The sequence below is a fragment of the Mobula hypostoma genome, chromosome 10, assembly GCF_963921235.1.
Source record: "Mobula hypostoma chromosome 10, sMobHyp1.1, whole genome shotgun sequence".
Taxonomy (NCBI): domain Eukaryota; kingdom Metazoa; phylum Chordata; class Chondrichthyes; order Myliobatiformes; family Myliobatidae; genus Mobula; species Mobula hypostoma.
The window spans coordinates 115026627-115050454 of NC_086106.1; the positions used below are offsets into that span (position 1 = coordinate 115026627).

General features: G+C 43.6%; 1 protein-coding gene across 4 annotated transcripts in view; it reads right to left on the bottom strand.

The window, feature by feature from the left end:
• LOC134353411 (tumor necrosis factor receptor superfamily member 27-like) overlaps window positions 1–23828 on the bottom strand; it is a 257893-nt gene that overhangs the window by 12543 nt on the left and 221522 nt on the right. For all 4 annotated transcript variants that reach the window (XM_063061436.1, XM_063061437.1, XM_063061438.1 and 1 more), the window contains 4 exons: window positions 23429–23514; window positions 13010–13174; window positions 10768–10908; window positions 6820–6919 (listed from right to left, as the gene is read on the bottom strand). In XM_063061436.1, the coding sequence (XP_062917506.1) occupies window positions 6820–6919; window positions 10768–10908; window positions 13010–13174; window positions 23429–23514 (492 nt within the window). The remainder of the gene's footprint in view (window positions 1–6819; window positions 6920–10767; window positions 10909–13009; window positions 13175–23428; window positions 23515–23828) is intronic.

A 23828-nucleotide genomic window follows, 5' to 3' on the forward strand; every position in this document is an offset into this window, starting at 1 on the left:
AAGACTGCAAGACGTAGGAGCAGAATTAGGCCATTTGGCCCATCGAGTCTGCTCCACCATTTCATCGTGGCTGATCCAAATTTCCTCTCAGCCCCAATCTGCTGCTTTCTCCCCATATCCTTTCATGCCCTGACCAATCAAGAATCTATCAACCTCTGCCTTAAATATACATGAAGAGCTCGCCTCCACAGCTGCCCGTGGCAAAAAATTCCACAGATTCACTACTCTCTGGTTAAAGAAATTCCTCCTCATCTCCGTTCTAAAAGGATGCCCCTCTATTCTGAGGCTGTGTCCTCTGGTCTTAGACTCTCCCACCATTGGAAACATCCTCTCCATATCCACTCTATCAACATTTCTATAGGTTTCAGTGAGGTCACCCCTCATTCTTCAAAATTTCATCGAATACAGGCTCACAGCCATCAAACACTCTTCATATGACAAGCCATTCAGTCCTGGAATCATTTTCCTGTACCTCCTTTGAGCTCTCTCCAGTTTCAGAGCATCCTGCCTAAGATAAGGACCCCAAAACCACTCACAATGCTCCAAGCGAGGTCTAACCAGTGCCTGAAAGTTTCAACATTACATCCTTGCTTTTATATTCTAGTCCCCTTGAAACGAATGCTAACGTTGCATTTGCCTTCCTCACTACAGACTCAACCTGCAAATTAACCCCAACCAAGAGAAAATCTGTAGATGCTGGATATCCAAGCAACACACACAAAATGCTGGAGGAACTCAGCAGACCAGGCAGCATCTATGGAAATAAGTACAGTTGACGTTTCGGGCTGAAACCCTTCGGCAGGACTGGAGAAAAAACACTGAGAAGTAGACTTAAAGGTGGGGGGAGGGGAGAGAGAACCACCAGGTGAGAGGTGAAACCTGGAGGGGGAGGGATGAAGTAAAGAGCTGGGAAGTTGATTGGTGAGATGAGGTGAGAGAGGAAAAAGGGGATGGGAAATGGAGTAGTCGGTGGGGGGGGGGGCATTTACCAGAAATTTGAGAAATCAATGCTCATGCCATCGGGTTGGAGGCTACCCAAACGGATAGCCTCCAACCCAAGTGTGGCTTAATCACAACAGTGGAGAAGGCCATGGATGGACATATTGGAATGGGAATGGGAAGTGGAATTAAAATGGGTGGTCACTGTGAGATCCCGCTTGTTCTGTCTGCCAGAAAGTTTGATGGAGTGGATGAGGAGAGAATGTTTCCTATGGTGGGAGAGTCTAAGACTAGAGGACACAGCCTCAGAATAGAGGGTGATCCTTTTAGAATGGAGATGAGGATGAACATCTTTAGCCAGAAGGTGGTGAATCTGTGGAATTCTCTGCAAGTATCCAGAATGAATCCACAATTCATTTTGTAACAACAGAGCAATGCCACCCCCTCTGCCTTCCTGCCTATCCTTTCGTTACAATGTCTATCCTTGGACATTAAGATCCCAGATATAACCTTTCAGCCATGATTCCGTGATTCCTAATACATCATACCTGGCAATCTGCAACTGTGCTGCAAGTTCATCTGTATACTGCATGCATTCAGATACACCACCTTCAGTCCTGTATTCACACTCCTCTATTTTGCCACACCACGCTCGACCTTTTGATTCCTAACTTTGTCTGACGTCTTACCAGCATCTGGCTCTGCAACCTCTCCACTAACTGCTCTGGCACTCTGGTTCCCAGCCTCGTGCAACACGAGTTTAGACCTCACCATGAAGCATCAATAAAGTAGTGAGGTAGTGGTTTGCTGGTACAGGAGGGTATCAAGAAGGCAAATTGAATGTTGGTGTTTATTGCCAGAGGGAATGAATTTAAGAGCAGGGTTGTTATGCTGCAACTGTACAGGGTACTGGCGAAGCCGCGTCTGGAGTACTGTGTTTATTTCTGGTCTCCTTACTTGAGGACGGATATACTGGCTTTGGAGGTGGTGCAGAGGAGATTCACCAGGATGAGGGGATTTTAGACTACGAGGAGAGATTGAGTTGCCTAGGACTGTACTCCCTGGAATTCAGAAGAATGAGAGGAGATTTTATCGAATCATATAAAATTATGAAAGAGATAGATAAGATAGAGGCAGGGAAGTTGTTTCCACTGGTAGGTGAGACTGGAACGAGAGGACATAGCCTCAAGATTTGGGGGAGTAGGTTTAGGATGGAGATGAAGAGGAACTGCTTTTCCCAGAGAGTGGTGAATCTATAGAACTCCGTGCCCGATGAAGCAGTGGGGGCTACCTCAGTAAATATATTTAAGGCAAGGTTGGATAGATCTTTGCTTAGCAGTGGAATTAAGGGTTATGGGGAAAAGGCAGGTAGGTGGAGGTGAGTCCATGGCCAGAAAAGCCATGATCTTATTGAATGGCGGAGCAGGCTCGACAGGCCTGATGGCTGACTCCTGCTCCTATTTCTTAGGTTGTTCTTATGTTCACAGGTTCAATGTCCATTTAGAAATCAGATGGCAGAGGGGAAGAAGCTGTTCCTGAAATGCTGAGGGTGCGCCTTCAGGCTTCTGTACCTCATTCCCGACAGCAACAGTGTGAAGAGGGCTTGCCCTGGATGGTGGAGAAGTGGCTATACTCAGCCATAATGCTCCCTACCTTCCTCCAAAACATTTAAATTTATACCTCATTCTTCATGAGGCCTTACCAACAGAACCCCATCACAATCTGGGTCAATGCCTTCAGAACCATAAATAAATCTTGGTAGAGCACTAAGTCAAAATAGAAGAAACAGAATTCTTCAGAATGTGACCCTGTCAATTACATTCACACTGCTATCTTCTGGTAAAAATCACACCGTAATCTGTGGGGTCAGTGTGAAGGCACCAGATAAAGAAGGCTCCAAAATGGCGCCAGACTGTGACCTCCGCTAAGTCGCAGCTCAGATGTAGTTGTTTTTAAATTTGTTTCTTCAGGTTTATAAAGATGGTTTTGGAGACAGAGAGAGAGAAGTTAGGGTTCAGGATAGGGTTTAAGGATGAGCCTGTGGGGGAATTAAAGGTCAGACAGAGTCCAAGTTTCCGCTCCATGCTTGAAGACCAGCGACATGGCTTATCTGTGGTCAGGGACAAGGGTCTCACTAGGTCAGTGAATGGTCAGTGTCCCGGAGTCAGAGTTCCTCATGGCCAAGAGAAGTAAGTTCTGATGCCCCTCACCCTCCAGGTTCATGACTCAGTGAGACTGGAGTTTAATGCCTAGTGTTCAGTGAATCGAGGCCTGAGGGTCAAATCAGAAAGTCCAGAGGTCAAGGCTCATTGGACGGAGCCGAGTCTGTGAATCTCTACAAGTCCACTGGGAAAGTCAAAGCCCAATGTCAGTGAACCTAAGTCTGAGTCTGCTGGAGACTGGTAGCCTGTCCTGGGGTGAGAAGACTGTGTGCGTGGGTGAGAGGGAGGAACAGACCTTGTTTTGCTGTTGTTTTATTGCTTGCTGTGTTTGGCCTTATTCTGCCGAGCAACATACATCAAAGTTGCTGGTGAACGCAGCAGGCCAGGCAGCATCTATAGGAAGAGGCGCAGTCGACGTTTCAGGCCGAGACCCTTCGTCAGGACTAACTGCTCTGTTAGTCCTGACGAAGGGTCTCGGCCTGAAACGTCGACTGCGCCTCTTCCTATAGATGCTGCCTGGCCTGCTGCGTTCACCAGCAACTTTGATGTATGTTGCTTAAATTTCCAGCATCTGCAGAATTCCTGTTGTTTTCTGCCGAGCAATGTTGGTATACTAATTTGGCACTGGAATGCATGGCGACGTTTGCAGGCTGTCCCCAGCACACCCTTATGCATGTTGGTTGCTAACACAAATGGCACAGTTCACTTAAAAACGCAAACACGAGGAAATCTGCAGATGCTGGAAATTCAAGCAACACACATCAAAGTTGCTGGTGATCGCAGCAGGCCAGGCAGCATCTCTAGGAAGAGGTATAGTCGACGTTTCGGGCTGAGACCCTCCTGAAACGTCGACTGTACCTCTTCCTAGAGATGCTGCCTGGCCTGCTGCGTTCACCAGCAACTTTGATGTGTGTGGCGCAGTTCACTGTATGTTTTGATATCATGTGACAAATAATCTTCAAAATGGGTGAGAGGATGTTACAGGCTGATGCTTGTGTACAGCTTGCAGCTGTAAACTCAAGCCTCTGCCTGCCTTCAAAAGTGGGATTCCTATACTTTCCCTGCCCCATCCTCTCCCAAAGGAAACAGGCTCAGACTGTACCTCACGGCCAATAATTAACCATGTGAAGAATCCTGCTCCTCCCTCTTTTTCATGGACCATTTTCTATGGAACTCCTGGGGTAGGAATGCCTGCCAATGGGAACTGCTATCCCAGCCCTTCCCCCCATTAAAGTACACAACCTGAGAAAAACCAGGTGCTGTTTCTTATAAGGAAGCTGGTGAGAGAATAGCTCTATTTGTCAAATGGACATTGAAATATTGAACTATGCAGAGAAATCATATCAGCAAGGATTGTGCTGGCAGCCTGCAAGGGTGGCCATGTCACTGGAGCCACCCAGAACTCACTACCCCAACCATATGTCTTTGGAAAGTGGGAGGAAATGGGAGCACGTGGAGGAAATCAAAGAGGTCAAGGAGAGAACAAACATACTCCTTACTGACAGCAGTGAGAATTGAACCCCATTCGATGATCACTGGCAGAGTAAAGGGAAGCACTAACCACTACACTGCCATGCCGTGAAATCCTGAAAGGGTGAAGGTTTGTTGTTGTTGGGCCTCCCCTTGTTTCCCATCAGTCTCTCACAAGAGCTTCTGGTGGAAGACATTTATATGATACGGAATACCAAGACACATGCTCAAAGTACATCATTACATCATGGAAAGAGTTCAGAAAAGTTTGACGAGGATGTTGCCAGAACTCTAGGGAAAATCAGAATCAGGTCTAATATCACTGTGGTGAAATTTGTTAAGTAGAGTGTGATTCATAAAAAACAATTACACATTACAGCAAGAAATACAAATATATATATAGTGCTAAAAGGGAGCCAAAAGTAGTGAGGTAGTTTTCATGGGCTGGTTCATTAGCCATTCAGAAATCTGATGGCAGAGGTTGGGCGGGTTAGGACTTTATCCCTTGAAGCGAAGGAGACAGAGGTGTGATTTTATGGAGGTGTGAATGCACATGGTCATTTTCTCCGAAGGAAAGGGATTCAAAAACTAGAGGACACAGGTTTAAGGTGAGGGGGGCAAAATTTACAAGGGAGCTGAGGGGCAATGTCTTCACACAGAGAGTTGTACATATCTGGAATGAGCTGTCAGCTTTGAGGACATGACAAGCGCAGTGGATAGGGGGGAATAGATGGACGTTATTTACTTAGATTTCCAGAAGGCGTTCGATAAAGAGCAGCATAAAAGACTTATCCATAAGATAAGGATGCATAGAGTTGGGGGTGATGTATTAGCATGGATAGAGGATTGGTCAAATAATAGAAGGCAGAGAGTTGGGATACATGGCTGTTACTTTGGTTGGCAATCAGTGCTGAGCATTGTGCCGCAGGGGTCGGTGCTGGGCCCACAACTGTTCATGATAAACATTAACAATCTGGAAGAGGGGACCCAGTGTAGTGCACCTAGGTTTGCTGATAACACTAAATTGAGTGGGAAAGCAAATTGTGCAGAAGATACAGAGAGGCTGCAGAGAGATATAGATAGGTTAAGTGAGTGGGCAAGGATCTGGCAGAGAGAGTACAATGTTGGTAAATGCAAGGTCATCCACTTTGGTAGGAAAAATGGAAGATGAGATTATTATTTAAATGGTAAAAAATTGCAGCATGCTACTGTGCAGAGGGACTTGGGAGTGCTTGTGCATGAATCACAAAAGGTTGGTTTGCTGGTACAGGAGGCTATCAAGAAGGCAAATGGAATGTTGACTTTCATTGCTAGAGGGATTGAATTTGAGAGCAGGGAGCATATGCTGCAACTGTACAGGGTACTGGTAATTAAGGGTTATGGGGAAAAGGCAGGTAGTTGGAGATGAATCCATGGACAGATCAGCCATGATCTTATTGATTGGCGGCGCAGGCTCGATAGGCCTTAAGGGCTACTCCTGCTCCTATTTCTTATTTCAATAACAGCATTACAAAGACATTTGAACAGTTACATGGATAAGAAGAGCTAAAGGGATATGGGTCAAATGCTGGCAAATGGGACTAGCTTGGATGAGCATCTTGGTCGGCATGCTCGAGTAGGACCAAAGGGCATGGTTCCAAATTGTTTGATTCTTTACACCACAGTATTGTGCACAATCAGACCCACTGAAAGGTAGTTATCACTAATCAAAGTTATCAATAGAATACTTATTAATGCAAACTCAATACTGGGTGCCACAGTAGTGTAGTGGTTAGTACAACGCTGTTATAGTTCAGGGCATCAAAGTTCGGAGTACAACTCCAGCTTCCTCTGTAATGAGTTTGTGATATATGTGGGTTTCCTCCTGGTGCTCTGGTTTCCTCCCACAGTCAAATGACGTATCAGTTGGCAGGTTAATTGGTCACTGTAAATTGCCCTGTGATTAGGCCAAGGTTAAATAAGTGGGTTGCTAGGCTGGAAGGCTTGTTCTGCATAGTATCTCTAAATAAATAAGACACAGGAAGATTAGCATTCGATTAACCTGGGAAACATTTTGACAGAAATTTAATTGTGTTACTGCTCTAATTGGGAAAATCAGGTTTTCGAAATTCCATTTATCACCACCTAATCATTTCTGTAGATTAAGTTAATATTTCACCAATCACTGTGGTTAATATCACCACCACTGGCCCCCAACTCCTTACACACACCAGAAAACCACCTGTTTGTACTTTTTTACCAAGTTTACCTTCTGTCCTGGTCATCAGATCCCGACGGACACAGATAGGTCACGAAACATGATCTCAAGGTAAGCGGTGCATCTTCAGGCTGAACCACATCAGCTGGCCCTAAGTACAAGGACAGCAAAAATGACTTGTGAAGGTGAAATGACTGGTTTTATCTGCTCCTGGTAACCAGTATCACAAACTTTGTTCCAGTTCATTTGGAGAAGAAAGTAAACGCTACTCATGCCTTATTTAATTTCCTTCTTTAAAAGACTGATCATTACCCAGACTAGAAATTCAACCCTGTAGTGTAATATTTTCAAGTATGTTATAATAGACATCCGTAAAGTGACTGCTAAGTGGAGCTCTATTTGGCAAGTAATTTGGGAATGAGTAAGGCAGCCATTGCACATAGAATAGTTACTCAGTAAATTACAATGATGTGGAGTGATGTGCATTGCTATTAGGAAACTATACCATTAAAGCACATGAGTGATACAGTCAATAACTAAAAAGCACGCTTCAACTGAAGGCTGAAGAGTTTCTCCTGCAAATATGGGAGGACCTTTTCCAAACCATGAGACAAAGAGATGATTTAGTTCTTCCTGAGGTAGATAAAACAATGACATTTAAAATACATCTGAATGAGTATATGGATAGGGAAGGTTTAGAGCAGGAGTTCCCAACCCTTTCTTATGCCAAGGACCCCTACCATTAACTGAGGGGTTCACGGACCCCAAGTTGGAACCCCTGGTTCAGAGGGATACAGACTAAATGCAGGAAAATGGGAACTAGCTTGTTTAGTATAGATGAATGGGGCCGAAGGGCCTGTTTCATTCTGCATTATTCCATAATTCTATGATTGATAGCCAATGTCCCACTTTCCATTACAGTGCATTTTGTCCATCTCCATGACAACCTACCACTTTGGGCCAAGTCTGTACCAAAGCAGTACCGCAGCTTGATGTGGCAATCCTAATGGAAACTTCTACTTTAATATCTCGTACCACAGTAGGAGATTACACTGCAAATTTTGCACAAAAGGCCCTAGCTCATAATCATAAATGCATAATGTATTGTACATTATGTGTATTAAAATCTCATCTCCCCTAAGCTTTGCATAAAACCTAGCAGGTTAATTGGTCACATAGGTGTAATTGCGAGCTCATTGGGCCAGAAGGGCCTGTTACCATGTTTTATCTTTAAAAAAAACTTGTGGAGAACAATGCTGGTTCAAAGTATGTTTTTGTAGATGCAGAAGAACTTCTACCATTTAGAACATAAAAAATAAGAGTAGGTTACATTGCCCCTCAAGTTCACACTACAATCAAATACAATCATGACTTGTAGGATCTTTGATCTCTGTTCTACTTTCCTGCTTATCCCTCAAATCCTCTGCATTGAATATACTCAATTGCTTGACATCCTAAACTCTCTAGAGAAGGTTTACAACCCTGAGAGAAGAAATTAATCTGTAGCTCAGTCTTAAACATGTGCTCATTTATCCAGAGGTAATTTCCCCAGGGGTGTATAGGGTGTCAAAGGACTGGTAGCACCTCTGGTGAAGAGGCTTGTCATGTTTCTTCTGGGGCAGATCAATCAATCACCTTTGCGCTAGTCTGTACTCTCAGCTCTTACCTGTGGCTCCAAGTAGCTGTCTGCATGTGACAGTGGCCACACCCCGGTACATCACTTTAAACTTTGACACACTTCCCAGTTTTCATCCTCCGTACTCTTGCAACAAAGGCCAATATTCCACTTAACTCCCTAATATACTACTGTTGTTACTCTACCTGAGTATGGCCACATCGCGACAGTAGAGGATGCTATGGATTGACGTATCGGAATTGGCATCGCAACAGTTGAGGAGGTCATTCCGATGCATCAACCCACAGCCTTCTCTACTGTCGCAAAGAGGCCACACTCAGGTTGGAGGAACAACAGTTTATATTCCGTCTGGATAGCCTCCAACTTGATGGCATGAACATCGATTTCTCAAGCTTCCCTCTTATGTGGGAAGCTCCCCTCCCTCTGGTGCTCCTCCCCCTTTTTCTTTCTTCCATGCCTTCTGTCCTCTTCTATCCGACTCCCCCTTCTCCAGCCACCTCTTTCGCCAATCAACTGCCCAGCTCATTTACTTCATCCCTCTCCCTCCCAGTTTTATGTATCACCTTGTGTTTCCCTCTCCCCTCCCCACCTTTTAAATCGACTCCTTGTTTTTTCTCTAGTCCTGCCGAAGGGTCTTGGCCCGAAACTTCTGTCTGGCCTGCTGAGTTCTTCCAGCATTTTGTGTGTGTAACTTATAAAATGTGTGTTTTTTTTTTACATTTCCATATCCATATGTAAACACCAATGTCACTATATTTGAGACTTATTTTTCATGGTCTGCAACCTGAAACTAAATGTTCCAAACTCCTCATTTAATTCTCATTCAGTTAGATACACAGCTAAGAATTTAGTCCTGCAATGGCATACTCTACACCTCAGACAACTCCTACCTCTCCCACATCTAAATGACATGGTGCACTCTCTTTGGCACAATGTGAAACTATCCTTTGTACAAACAACATACATCAAAGTTGCTGGTGAATGCAGCAGGCCAAGCAGCATCTATAGGAAGAGGCGCAGTCAACGTTTCAGGCCGAGACCCTTCGTCAGGACTTCGTGAGTCCTGACGAAGGGTCTCGGCCTGAAACGTCGACTGCGCCTCTTCCTATAGATGCTGCTTGGCCTGCTGCATTCACCAGCAACTTTGATGTATGTTGCTTGAATTTCCAGCATCTGCAGAATTCCTGTTCTTTGTACAAACAGTTTGCTTCAGCTGAGAATGCATCTCATCTGAGCTAGAAGCCCCAAAGATTAGACTTCTCCTCACTTTTAACTTTTAGCATAGTACTGAGAGGTACTGCAGTTCTAGAATTGCCAGCCATCGAATCTGAAGTCAAATTGAGCTTCCAATGAATATTAAGGCCCCATGAAGTTATATAGCAGCAGGGAAATTTTCTCACGACCTGATCAAAAACCAACTTCCTTTAACAAGCAGATTGACTTCATTCATACCATTTTCTATCAATTAGGAGCAAACTGTGCACAGCTTGACTGCAATATTTATTCATGTGCAAGCCAGCAGCTGAGCGATACAGAAACAATCTACATTGGACACAAATTACTGCTAAATTATTTCTTCTGTTTGCATGTTGTGCAAAATGTAAGCACATGTCCAATGGTATATCAAGCATAATACCCACTGCATAATGTTGTGCTGTCTCATCCAGTATGAATTTCCATACATCTTTTGTATCCTGACTGACATTAATATTAACCAATTATTTTGTTGAAACACATAAGATTCTAAGAAGGTTTGACAAATTAGGTGCCAAGACATCGTTATCTTTGCTGTGGAGAGAAAAATCAGGGAGCGGAGTTTTAGAGCCAGGGATTAAAGAGAAGTTTCTACACTCTGAGTACACTGAATCTTTAGAGTTCTCTGCATGGGTTCCTAACCTTTTTTTTTGCCATGGACCAACACCATTAAGCAAGGGGTCCATGGACTTCAGGTTGGAAACCCTGCTACAGCAACAAGCTGTGAAAACTGTCATGAACTTATTCCAGACAGTGGTTAATACATCTTGCACTCAAAGGAAATCAAAGGATCTGGGAATGGGGCAGGAAAATAGGAAAGTCATTGACTTTAGTGAACACAAAGTCATAACCTAATCTTAACCTCTACGAAGGGTCTCGGCCTGAAACGTCGACTGCGCCTCTTCCTATAGATGCTGCTTGGCCTGATGCGTTCACCAGCAACTTTTATGTATGTTGCTTAACCTCTACTAATCTTTTTCTTTTGAGCGTTGGATTTGGGCTCATCGGTGAAGTCAGCACCTATTGCTCATCCCTATGTTCCCCTAAAATGATATAGTGTCAGTTTTTATGCCATTGCAGTCACAGTTTTCATAATGGCCTTCTCTTACCGAGAGATTGTGGCGAATTATTCACAGCATTGGCATTCTGACAGTATTTCACCAATCCTTCAGTGCTTTTGTTACCCAATTGTCCCTCAGACGACAAAGACTCGTCTCTGGCTTGCTCATGCATTCGGGGCCTCTGAAGTCCTAAAAGAAGAAGTCTGAGTGAGTGAACTTTGTTGAGGAAGGACAGTGACACAGATGCATCTAGCTAAAGTTCCAATGTACGTCGTCAGAAGAAAAGTGTTTCTTTAACATTACATTAAAATCATTAAGCTTGATAGAAGGGGTTCAATGCACTTCATAGAAGAAAACCACCTCATTTATAAAATTACTTTCTCCACAGCTGGACAGTCCTAATTGCTTTCTAGGTAATGAGAAAATTTCAAATGTAGTGGCTGCTCTGTCCCAAAAAGCGGCTGAAAACAAGATTAAAATATAAACAGTACAATGGGTCGGCACAGCTATGCAGTGGCCAGATTGGTGTTTGATGTACCAGTTCAATTCCTGCCGCTGTCTGTAAGAAGTTTACATGTTCTCCCCATGACCCGTGGGTTTCCCCCTGGGTGCTCCAATTCTCCTCCCCACATTCCAAATGTTTTAGAGTCAGTAAGTTGTGGACAATGCTACGTTGGTGCCGGAAGCACGGCCACATTTTCAGGCTGTCCCCAGCACATCCTCGGACCGTGTTGGTCACTGATGCAAACTACACATTCCACCGTATGTTTCAACGTACATGTGACAAATAATCTAGTCTCTCCGATATACTCTGCACTATAAATGCTGGGAAGCGGAATCGGCTACATCACTGTCACCAGAATGAACATTTCAAAATTAGATATCAGTGTCTGATGAGGAAAAGCGCACAATTCAGAGTTGAAACTAAGGAGTTTAGAAATTTATTCTCTCAGAAGGTAGTGGGTCTCTGAATTCTCTGCTACTGAGAGTAGTAATGGCCAGATCTTAAGAAATACTTAAGGAAGAGATAATTATATATCTGAAAGAATAAGGAATTGAGGACGAAGGAGTTAAGGCTACCACACTCAGCCAAATATTAAACAGCTGAGCAGGGTTGAGGGATGATGGTTTGCTTTTCTTGTGTTTTTGAGGCTGTCACAGTACCAGGAGTTGGAATGTTATTTTGAAGTTGCATAAATTGATGAGTCTAAATTTGGATTATTGTGTGTAGATGTGGTCACCAATCCACAGGAAAGATATCAATAGCCTCAAAATAGTACAGTACAGAGAAAATTTACAAGGATGTTACTGGGACTTGACAACATGAGTTTAATGCAGGCAAGTGTGAGGTTTTACACTTTGGGAGGACAAACCAGGGTAAGACCAGCATTGTGAATGGCAGGGCACTGACGCGTGCCGTAGAACAAAGGGACCCGGGAATACAGATCCAAAGTTCCTTGAAAGTGGCTTCACAGGGAGATGAAAGTGTTAAAGAGAGCTGTTGGTACATTGGCCTTCATAAATTAGGGCATTAAATACAGGATTTGGGATGTGATGTTGACGTTGCAGAAGATTTTGATGAGGCTGAATCTGGAGTATTGCTTCCCATTCTGTCATCTTCCTAGAGGAAAAATATCAATTAACTGGAAAGAGTGCAGAGAAAATTTAAAAGATGTACTGGGACTTGAGGACCCGAGTTATAGAGATTGGTTAGGACTCATTTTTCCCCCCTTGAAGCATAGGAGAATGTTGGGGGAGATTTGATAGAGGCATTCAAAATTATGAGGTGAAGAGATAGGATGGAAGCCTGCAGGCTTTGTCCCCTCAGGTTTCGTGAGACTAAAACTAGAGGCCCTAGGTTTAAGGTGAAGAGTGAAATATTTAAAGGGAATCTGAGCAGAAAGCTCTTTACTCAGAGGGTGGTGTAAGTGTGGAACGAGCCGCCAGTAGTAGAGTTCAACAATTACGAGGAGTTTGGAAAGCTACATGGACGAGAGAGGTTTGCAGGGATATGGTTTGGGTGCGGGTAAATGAGACTAGGCCGAAAGTCAGGTTGGCCTGGAATGGATGGGCCGAAGGATCTGTTTTCAGTCTGTAGTGCTGTATGACTCTACCTCGCAGGACAAGCAAACATGACAGCACAGTGGTTACTGTAATTCTTTACAGCGCTAGCATTTGGGGTTCAATTCCTGCCACTGTCTGCAGACTGTGTTGGTCGTTGATGCAAATGCTGCATTTCACTGGATGTTTCAATATATGTGAGGCCAATAAAGCTTATCTTTAGAGTTACCATTGCTCTGCTTTTCTGCAATCAGCCGTCTGCAGTAGATGAAACAGAGAAGTAGCGCAGCCAGTAGGACTGTCGTCAGGGCGCTGCAGATCACAGCGACAAGGGCAGTGTCATACGGGGGAGCGGCGGAGCTCAGAACCTTCTCCACATCTGTTCTGGAGGTACCTGTGAAGCAAACAGAAAAAGAGAATGCCCTAAGACACCTGTGCAGTGAAGACATTTTATTCTTGGGCTGTAGATCTATCCCAGCATAGATAACAGGCAGTTCACCAACTTTTCCATTACTTTGCTGATTACCTGCTGCCCAGCTGTCCACGAAATCACAGGGGTACAGGTGTCCCCCGCTTTACGAAAGTTCACTTTACGCCACTTCGCTTTTACGAAAGACCTATATTAGTACCTGTTTTCGCTAACTGAAAGAAATCCAAAGAGGATTTTTACTTTTACGAAAAAAGGCGCCTGCTTTAAACTTGTGTTTACCCTGATAAAGACTACCATGACAGTGAAACCTTGCGCGGGCAGGTGTGTGCACATGCATGTACATACCGATTTTTTTCGACAAATCGGTTTTGGCTAAATCTTCCCGATTTTGCTAAGTGAAACTACACTGTACATACATTATTTCTACTTTACATAGGCCTTGCATTTATCATATCATTCCTGCTGTTACTATATGTTAGTGTTTTTTTAGGTTTTATGTGCTAATTGGTATGATTTGATAGGTTATTTTTTGGGTCTGGGAATGCTCAAAAATTTTTCCCATGTGAATTAATGGTAACTGCTTCTTCGCTTGACGCCATTTCGGCTTACTAGAGGTTTCATAGGAATGCTCTATTTTCAGATAGCGGGGAAAACCTGTACATTGTTGGTACACTGGACCCTCTCCAGGTACACCCCAGCACTTGGAGAATGGAGCATTCACAACTTAAGTACAGATTTAGAGTGACATTGTGATTCTGGCACATGCTTCTCAATACTGTCAGATAAATTTGCATGCAACACTCGCATCCTACTTTCATTAGCTCACTGGAAGGATAAAGGTTTTTGTTCCAGCTCAAAGTGTAACCATCAGTACAGCAAGAACTAGGGAATTCCTTGCTCTGCATGGACAGACACATCACCACACTGTATTTCATCCCTCAAAGGTGAATTATTGACTAGGATTATTTCAAAGCCTGTTTCTATCATATTTCATATTTTTATTTATTTTGAAATACATGACGGAACACGCCCTTCTGGTCCAATGAGCCACATTGCCCAGTAACCCACGTATTAACCCCAGTCTAACCACAGGACAATTTATAATGACCAATTAACCTACTAACTGGTACGTCTTTCGACTGTGGGAGGATTCCAGAGCACCCGGAGAAAACACACGTTTCATGGAAGGACATACAAACTTCTTACCGACAGTGTCAGAAATAAACTCTGAACTCCGATGCCCCAAACAGTGGTGGTGCTGCCCTAACTGCTATGCTACTATGACACCCATTTTATGCCCTAAAATTGGGATTAATTCCCACTCAGTAGAGGAACATTATGACCACGTTGATCACTCAGCACTACAATGAACCTTTGTTCTAACTGGTATAGAATCAAAGGTGTCATAGAAAACTACAGCACAGAAACAGGCCTTTCAGCCCACCTAGTCTATGTGGAAGCATTTAAACCGCCTAGTTTCGTTGACCTGCACTGGGACCATACCCCTCCCATCCTTTACATATCCAAACTTCTCTTAAACCTTGAAATCAAGACCACATCCACCACCTGCGCTAGCAGTTCGTTCCACACTCAGTTCACTCTCTGAGTGAAGTTCTTTCCCCTCATGTTCCCCTTAAGCATTGCACCTTTCACCCTTAACCTATGACCTCTAAAGTCTCACCTAACCTCTGAAAAAAGCTTGCTTGCCTTCACCCTATCTACACGCTTCATAATTTTGTTTTCCTCTTTCAAATCTCTCCTCAATCTTTTATGTCCTAGGGAATAAAGTTCGAACCTATTCAATCTCTCCTTATAACTCAGGTCCTCTAGTCCCAGCAACATCCTTGTAAATTTTCTCTGTACTCTTTCAATCTTATCTATATCTTTCCTGTAGGTAGGTGACAAAAATTGCATACAATACTCCAAATCAGGCTTCACCGACATCTTATACAACTGTGAAAGGAAAATCATGTCTGACGAATCTCATAGAATTTTTTGAGGATGTAACTAGTAGAGTGGATAGGGGAGAACCAGTGGATGTGGTATATTTGGATTTTCAAAAGGCTTTTGACAAGGTCCCACACAGGAGATTAGTGTGCAAACTTAAAGCACACGGTATTGGGGGTAAGGTATTGGTGTGGGTGGAGAATTGGTTAGCAGACAGGATGCAAAGAGTGGGAATAAACGGGACCTTTTCAGAATGGCAGGCGGTGACTAGTGGGGTACCGCAAGGCTCAGTGCTGGGACCCCAGTTGTTTACAATATATATTAATGACTTGGATGAGGGAATTAAATGCAGCATCTCCAAGTTTGCGGATGACACGAAGCTGGGTGGCAGTGTTAGCAGTGAGGAGGATGCTAAGAGGATGCAGGGTGACTTGGATAGGTTGGGTGAGTGGGCAAACTCATGGCAGATGCAATTTAATGTGGATAAATGTGAAGTTATCCACTTTGGTGGCAAAAATAGGAAAACAGATTATTATCTGAATGGTGGCCGATTAGGAAAAGGGGAGGTGCAACGAGACCTGGGTGTCATTATACACCAGTCATTGAAAGTGGGCATGCAGGTACAGCAGGCGGTGAAAAAGACGAATGGTATGCTGGCATTTATAGCGAGAGGATTCGAGTACAGGAGCAGGGAGGTACTACTGCAGTTATACAAGGCCTTGGTGAGACCACACCTGGAGTATTGTGTGCAGTTTTGGTCCCCTAATCTGAGGAAAGACATCTTTGCCATAGAGGGAGTACAAAGAAGGTTCACCAGATTGATTCCTGGGATGGCAGGACTTTCATATGAAGAAAGACTGGATGAACTGGGCTTGTACTCGTTGGAATTTAGAAGATTGAGGGGGGATCTAATTGAAACGCACAAGATCCTAAAGGGATTGGACAGGCTAGAGGCAGGAAGATTGTTCCCGATGTTGGGGAAGTCCAGAACGAGGGGTCACAGTTTGAGGATAGAGGGGAAGCCTTTTAGGACCGAGATTAGGAAAAACTTCTTCACACAGAGAGTGGTGAATCTGTGGAATTCTCTGCCACAGCAAACTGTTGAGGCCAGTTCATTGGTTATGTTTAAGAGGGAGTTAGATATGGCCCTTGTGGCTACGGGGGTCAGGGGGTATGGAGGGAAGGCTGGGGCGGGGTTCTGAGTTGGATGATCAGCCATGATCATAATAAATGGCGGTGCAGGCTCGAAGGGCCGAATGGCCTACTCCTGCACCTATTTTCTATGTTTCTATGTTTCAGCATAACATCCCAACTCCTGTGGTCAGTACATTAATCTATGAAGGCCAATGTGCCAAAAGCTTTCTTTATGACTCTATCTAACTGTGATGCCACTCACAATGAACTATGTGAATTGTGTTGTGAAACAGTGTACAATTTGTGTCCAATGTATGCTTTTCTTGTGAACGCTGCTTATCTGATGCTATGTGCCTGTGATGCCACTGCAAGGTCATTTTTCAGTGCACCTATGCATGCACGTACTTGTGCATATGACAAACGCGACATTGATATTTTTATTTTGCGCAACACTGATGGAGAACATTTCTTGTCGCTGCATTACAGGCAGGATGTGGTGGCTTTGAAGAGGGTGCAGATGAGGTTCACTAGCATGTTGTTTGGATTGGGTAGCATTAATTGCAAGGAGCGATTGGACAAATTTGGATCATTTTCACTGGAATGTAGGAGTCTAAGGGGCAGCCTAATAGAAACATATAAAATTACAAGAGGCATAAATGGGGTAGATATTCTTTTCCCAGGATAAAAATGTCAAATATTAGAGGGCATAGTTTTAAGATGAGAGGGGAAACTGTCCCTTGAGTTTGCTGCCAAGGAATAAGTAGGAGAAATAGATGTAACCCCAACATTTCAGAAACATTCAGACAGACACACAAGGCAGCCAGGAATTGAGGAGTAAAAACTCCTTGCAGCTGGGGGCATTAGTTAGATTGGGATCGTAGTTGGCACAGACGTGGTGGTAAATAGAATTTGCCCCTGTGCTATACTAACAAACCAATGTTCTAACAACAGAAAATAAGATCACTAGACCATAATATATAGAAGCAGAACTAGGCTATTTGGCTCAGCCATTTCATCATTTTTCCACTTGGCCCCAATCTCTTGTCTTCGCCCTGCATCCCTTCAAGCTCTGACTAATCAAGAACCTATCAAACTCTGCCTTAAATATACCCAGTGACTTGGCCTCCACAGCTGCCTATGGCAATGAATTCCTTAGATTCACCACCGATGATAGGTGGTTATGGAGAAGTAGAGAAGTGATCCAGTAGCCCATGCATTCAGTTATTCAGGGCATTGAGAGAGGGAATAGAATGGTGCAAATTTTTTAAAAACGTTGATAAATTCATCTTTTACAAAATGTGGAATTTAAAAGCAAAACAAAAACATAACTTTCCTTTGCACCCTTCAGCTTCCTTTCAGAACATCCTTAAACACTGTCCAGCAATGAAGTACTTTGAGCGCAGGAAACAGTGCAGAAAACCACCACATAGAAAATAGCCTCTCAAAAGCACTAATGTGAGAATGAATGGATAATCTGTCCTACAAATGGTGACAAGAGATTAAGTATTGGCTAGAATACTTTGGATAAAACCCTTTGTTCTTTGAACTAATGCTTGAAATAAATGATCAGTTTCTCAACTTGCACCCAAAAAAACAGCATTATCCACTCCCTCAATGCCAGCATGGATTATTATGCTCAGACCTCTGGAGGGGTCTCAAACACAGGACCCGTAGATTTAAACTCAACGTGAAGGCCAATGAGCCACAGCTGACGGTACGTAATTGATACTACAGTCTAAGAACAGCAGATCTCTCACTATGCGCACAATTTCATGTTGGACTAAGAGCATGCATATAAGAGGCCACATTAATATCCTCCCTGAAAGATTAAGTCACACAACTAAAGTCCAGAATAAGAAGCAAAAAAAAATCACACACACACAGATGGTACAACTCAGAAATATTTTCTGTTTTTGTTAAGAACTGGTATGCTTCTGTAAACAGCACTAAGGTACTTTGCTGAATTAACTTTTATCTTGATTTGATCATTATTTATACATGGGACAGTACAAATCATCTGAAACAGACCTGCTATGAGTGAATATAATTCATTGTGCCTTTTATCATCTCACTCAAATCCAACGCCATTCATTTCCCTTAAAGTTTAGAAAGAAAATATTTTCTTTCAAAGATTAAATGGCAGGTTTGGAGACAATTCTTTATCCAAGTTAAAATATACTCATATGAGTATTTGATGAGTGCCTCATCATAAAACAAAACTGGGAAACAGAGTACATTTACCCTCCATGGTTACAGAAACTCACTGGCCTCATTGCACGCCATGAATTTCTATTGCCTAGAACTTACTTTACCCAGTTCTTTTTCCTTGAAGTCACACAATTGAAAAATCAAGTCTCCCCAGAGATAATAAGGGTAAAATTAACAGAAGTGTATAAAATTATGAGGTGCATAGATAGGGTAAATGCAAGCAGGCTTTTTCCATTATGGTTGGACGAGACTAAAACTACAAGGGTGATGGTGAAAGGTGAAATATTTAAGGGGAAAATGAGGGAAAGCTTCTTCACGCAGAGGGTGGTGAGAGTATGGAATGAGCTGCCAGTGGAAGTGGTGGATGCAGGTTTGATTTCAACATTTAAGATAAATTTAGCTAGGTACATGGAGGGGAGGGCCTTGGAAGGCTATGCTCTGGGTGCATGTTGATGGAATTAGGCAGAAAAATTGTTCAGCATGGACTAGATGGGCTGAAGGGCCTGGTCCTGTTCTGTAGTGCTCTATAACTCTCTGATAACCTCCTTTTACCTGTCATTTTGCACTACATGGGCAATTTATAACGCAGGCCCCGAAGTCTTAAAACAGTGGTAACGGAAGACTGTAGGATGCGCCCCAGAACTGGGCTTCAGAATAGTTAGTTCAGTTAATTATTTTATTATCAGGGTGCAATACAGTCCCTTGCTTGCATGAGTGAACAGTATACATGATGATGAAAATAATCCAAAAATAAATATAGCGATCAGCACAAATGTGTGGGAAACAGCATGGGGAGGATAAATACATTGCACACTTGGCAATAAAGAGCAGGAAAAGCATAAAAGGTCAACACACCAGCCCATCCCCAAGTCCAGAGGAGACGTTAGGATTCAAAAAGTTACAAGTGATGGGTGGAGGGGTGGTGGGGCAACTATTCAGTAAACAGGGTCTGCGGGGTATCTCTACCATTACTAAGGCACAGTAGTTAAAATACAAAAAAAGGTGTGTGTCTGTTGAAAGTACTGTTATAGAGTAAATAAAACTCTTGAATTTAGAGAAAGGAAATACATGAAGGGCAAGTCATTGCCGCATGGCCTAGTCACATGGAATGCTGCTCTGGGACAACGGGAGCCAGAGATGCTTCCGGTGCTCATGACGCCATTTCCAATAGTGGGTGAATGAGTCTAGGACCAGGCGGCATAGCTCCAGAATACAACAATGACCCTTAAGAACAGAGATAGGAGGAATTTTTTTAGCCATTGCCACAGATGGCTGTAGAAGCCAATTGGTTGGATATATTTGAAACGGAGGTTGATAGGTTCTTGATTAGTCAGGCATAAAAAAGTTACAGTGGGAAGGCAGGAGAATGGATTGAGAGGGATACTAAATCAGCCAAGTTTGAATGGCGGAACAGACGCAATAGGCTGACTGGCCTTTTTCTGCTCCTATGTCTTATGGTCTAATGGTTAACGGACATGCAGCCATGAAGTCTGCTCTGCAGAAATGGAACTGTGACTGGAGTGATTGTGGAGCAACTACAAAGCAAGGCAAGCTGATTTAGAAAAGAGGTTTAGAAAGAGAACAAGAGATTGCCAGGAAGAGAGGAATGCAACAGCTAGTACTGGAAACCCCAAGGGACATCTCCCTCAGGCAAGTACACCATTTTGGGCCTCACTGGAGGCAAGCGTCTTCTCAAGGAAGTGGACCATGGGAGTTGGGCTGAAGAGGAAGGTAGGAAAAAGAGTGGGATCTCAACGATAAGGGAACAAATAGATGTTCTTGCAATGCCAGAATGGTATGTTCTCTCTCTGGTACTTGGCAAAGAATGTCCTGGCGAAGTTACAGGACATTCTGGAAGAAGGTGAGATGCCCTTGGTCATGATACATATTGATATGGGGGAAGGCAGAAAAATAGGACTGAGAGGGAAAATAAATCAGCCACGATGGAATTGCAGACACGAGGAAATCTGCAGATGCTGGAATTTCAAGCAACACACATAAAAGTTGCTGGTGAACGCAGCAGGCCAGGCAGCATCTCTAGGAAGAGGTACAGTCGACGTTTCGGGCCGTGACCCTTCATCAGGACTAACTGAAAGAACAGCTAGTAAGAGATTTGAAAGTGGGAGGGGGAGGGGGAGATCCGAAATGATAGGACCATTCTGATATGTCTATCCACGGCCTCCTCTACTGTAAAGATGAAGCCACATTCAGGTTGGAGGAACAACACCTTATATTCCGTCTGGGTAGCCTCCAACCTGATGGCATGAACATTGGCTTCTCAAACTTCCGCTAATGCCCCGCCTCCCCCTCATAGCCCATCCGTTATTTATTTATTTATATACACAAATTCTTCTTCTCCCTCTGTCCCTCTCACTATACCCCTTGCCCATCTTCTGGGCTTCCCCCTCCCTCTTTTCCTTCTACCTGGGCCTCCTGTCCCATGATCCTCTCATATCCCTTTTGCCAATCACCTGTCCAGCTCTTGGCTCCATCCCTCCCCCTCCTGTCTTCTCCTATCATTTTGGATCTCCCCCTCCCCCTCTCAAATCTCTTACTAGCTCTTCTTTCATTTAGTCCTGACGAAAGGTCTCAGCCCGAAACATCGACTGTACCTCTTACTGGAGATGCTGCCTGGTCTGCTGCGTTCACCAGCAACTTTTATGTGTGATGATGGAATTGCAGAGCAGGTTTGATGGGCCAACTGACAAAATTCTGCTCCTATGTCTTATGGATGAACAACTTAGATGAAAAAAGTGATGAGATCCTACAGACTGAATAAAAGGAGTTAAGAGATAATTTTTTTTTTAATCCTCAAAAGATAGCTATCTTAGTTGCTTTCATGCCTCCTATATCCATGTGTAAGTGGGTACAGGAGGCATGAAAAAGATGACTGTGGCAAGAGAAAGGGTGTGGGAGGATGGGATTTAGATTCCTGAGGCAATCTGGGGGAGGTGGAATCTGCACTAACTGGACAAATTTACACCTAGGTTCGTTTGTTCCCTCTGCCATTGCTCTGGGTTAACTTGTACCTCATTGTCCCAGTATTATACACAGCTTTACATGCATACTTTCAGTGCTGGATAGCAACCCCTCACTCATGCCTATTCCAAATCCCTCTTTTCTGATTGGTGGGTGAGGGTGAGGAAGGTGCTCCATTTCTAATTTGCCTTCTTCATCCAACCTAATCTCCCCAGCCTCCAATCACTTTCCTCCACCATTGCTCTTACCAATCACCCCAGTCCTCATCTCTCCCCTCCCTTCAAGACACACAAACGTGTGCCAAGGTGCCCTCTCAGAATGTCGTGGCGTGTCCGAGGACCACACTGCACGCACAACTTTAAATGCAAAACCATGTAACATCTATCTTCCTGTGACAGACGCCCAACACAGTGAGATAACCACACTCATTACCCCATCTCATCCAATCTCGTCCACCCATTAGACTGCACTGGAGCATTCTGGTCATAAAGAACACCAATCACAAGCAATGCTAGACTGAGCTGCAAATTTGGCAAAAATTATCTTCAAAGGTAACAGAGCACTGAATATTTGTTGTCTGTCTGGAGATTATATGCCTTACTTATATAGTATTTTTTCTCCTCCACTGTCATATATTATCCCTGGCTGAACAAGTGACTGTACAACCTGTTCCGAGTTCTCTGCCAATACCATTCTATTAATACTCATTGTGAAACATATGATAGTGATTTTCAGTTTCTGTCTGTGGGGATATGACCTGACCTGTGCTTGACTTCTCCCTAAAATAAGGACTGAGATCGGATGGCTGAAATGTGGGGGTGGGTATCTATGAACACAGATGAGGTACTCCACCTGCCCTACAGCACCTAGAATATGTCTCGTAGTGTGCATGGCTCCCATACCTGGCTCAAAAGCTCCAGGAAGTGAAAATGTTCCACTGCTGCCAATCCAGGAGAACATTCATTAGGTTTTCCTTTTGCCTACACTTCTTTAGTCCATTTATGGAACTAGAATTAGAGTACTAGGGTACGGAAACAGCCCTTCAGCCCTTCGTGTCCTGGTTGTCCATCCAAGTTAGTCCCCTTTGTCCACATCAGGCCTATATCCCTCAACGTCTCTCCAATCTATATATCAGTCTAATTGTATTTAAGTGTTGCTAATGTACTGTACCTGCCTCAGTCCTTCCTCTGGCATCTCATTCTATTTACTGACCACCCTCTGGGAGAAGAAGTTGCCCCTTGACCCTTTTAAATCTTTCCTCCCTCACCTTAAATCTATGCCCTTTAGTATTGCATTCCCTTTCTCTGAGAAAAAGACTGTATGCATTAACCCTGTCTAACGCCCTTCATGATTTTGTACACCTCTAAAAGCTTAGCCCCTCCACCTCCCACACTACAAGAAGCAAAGTGCTAACCTGCTCAACCTCTCCGTTTACAGTAACTCGGGCAATTTTTAGATAGAAACAGATTGGAGACTGACGTGGACGTGGAGAGGATGTTTCCTATAGTGTGGGGAGTCCAAGACCAGAAGGCGTAGCCTCAGAATACAGAGATAAGGAGTAATTTCTTAAGCCTGAGGGTAGTGAATCTGTTGGATTCATGGCCACAGGCAGCTATGGAGGCCAAATCTCTGGGTATATTTAAGGCAGAGTTTGATATGATCTTAATTAATAAGGATGTCAAATGTTATGGGGAGAAGGTAGGAGAATAAGATCAAGAGGGATAGTAAATCAGTCATGATGGAATGGCAGAGCAGACTCAATGGGCTGAATGGCCTAAATCTGCTTCTACATTTTATGATCTTATGGACCAGATACCCAATAAGTACGGAAGAAATAGGATTATTGGGTGAATAATGGTGGCAGTATAAGCAAATGAATTTACTATATATTCTCGAACTATGCATAGTCTCGAACCCAGTTTGAAATCTGCAAGAGAAGCAGGCACCTACACTGGGACTGACTGGGCGTGACTGGGTCACTGCAGGGAATGCACTCTGTGTCCAGCAATCCTCCAAGCCGGGTTTTCCTGTAGAATCTGGAAAAGCATAAAGGAAAAGATTAATTGAGGACCTGAAGATAATAGCAAAAAGGACTGCAGAAGAGGAATGATGATTGACATAGTTCTAAAAAAAAAAGCGCCAATAAAAATGCATTTACGATTTCACCACACACCAACCTCATAGCACTTTTCCTGAAGATGTGCATTCAACATTACAGGATCAGAGTTTTCCCTGCCACAGATTTCTGAGTGGCCCATGAACACTACCTCACTACTTTCCATGACCATGAATGATTTGGCAAATGTTTCTACAGAAGTGGTTTGCCATTGCTTTTTTCTGGGCAGTATCT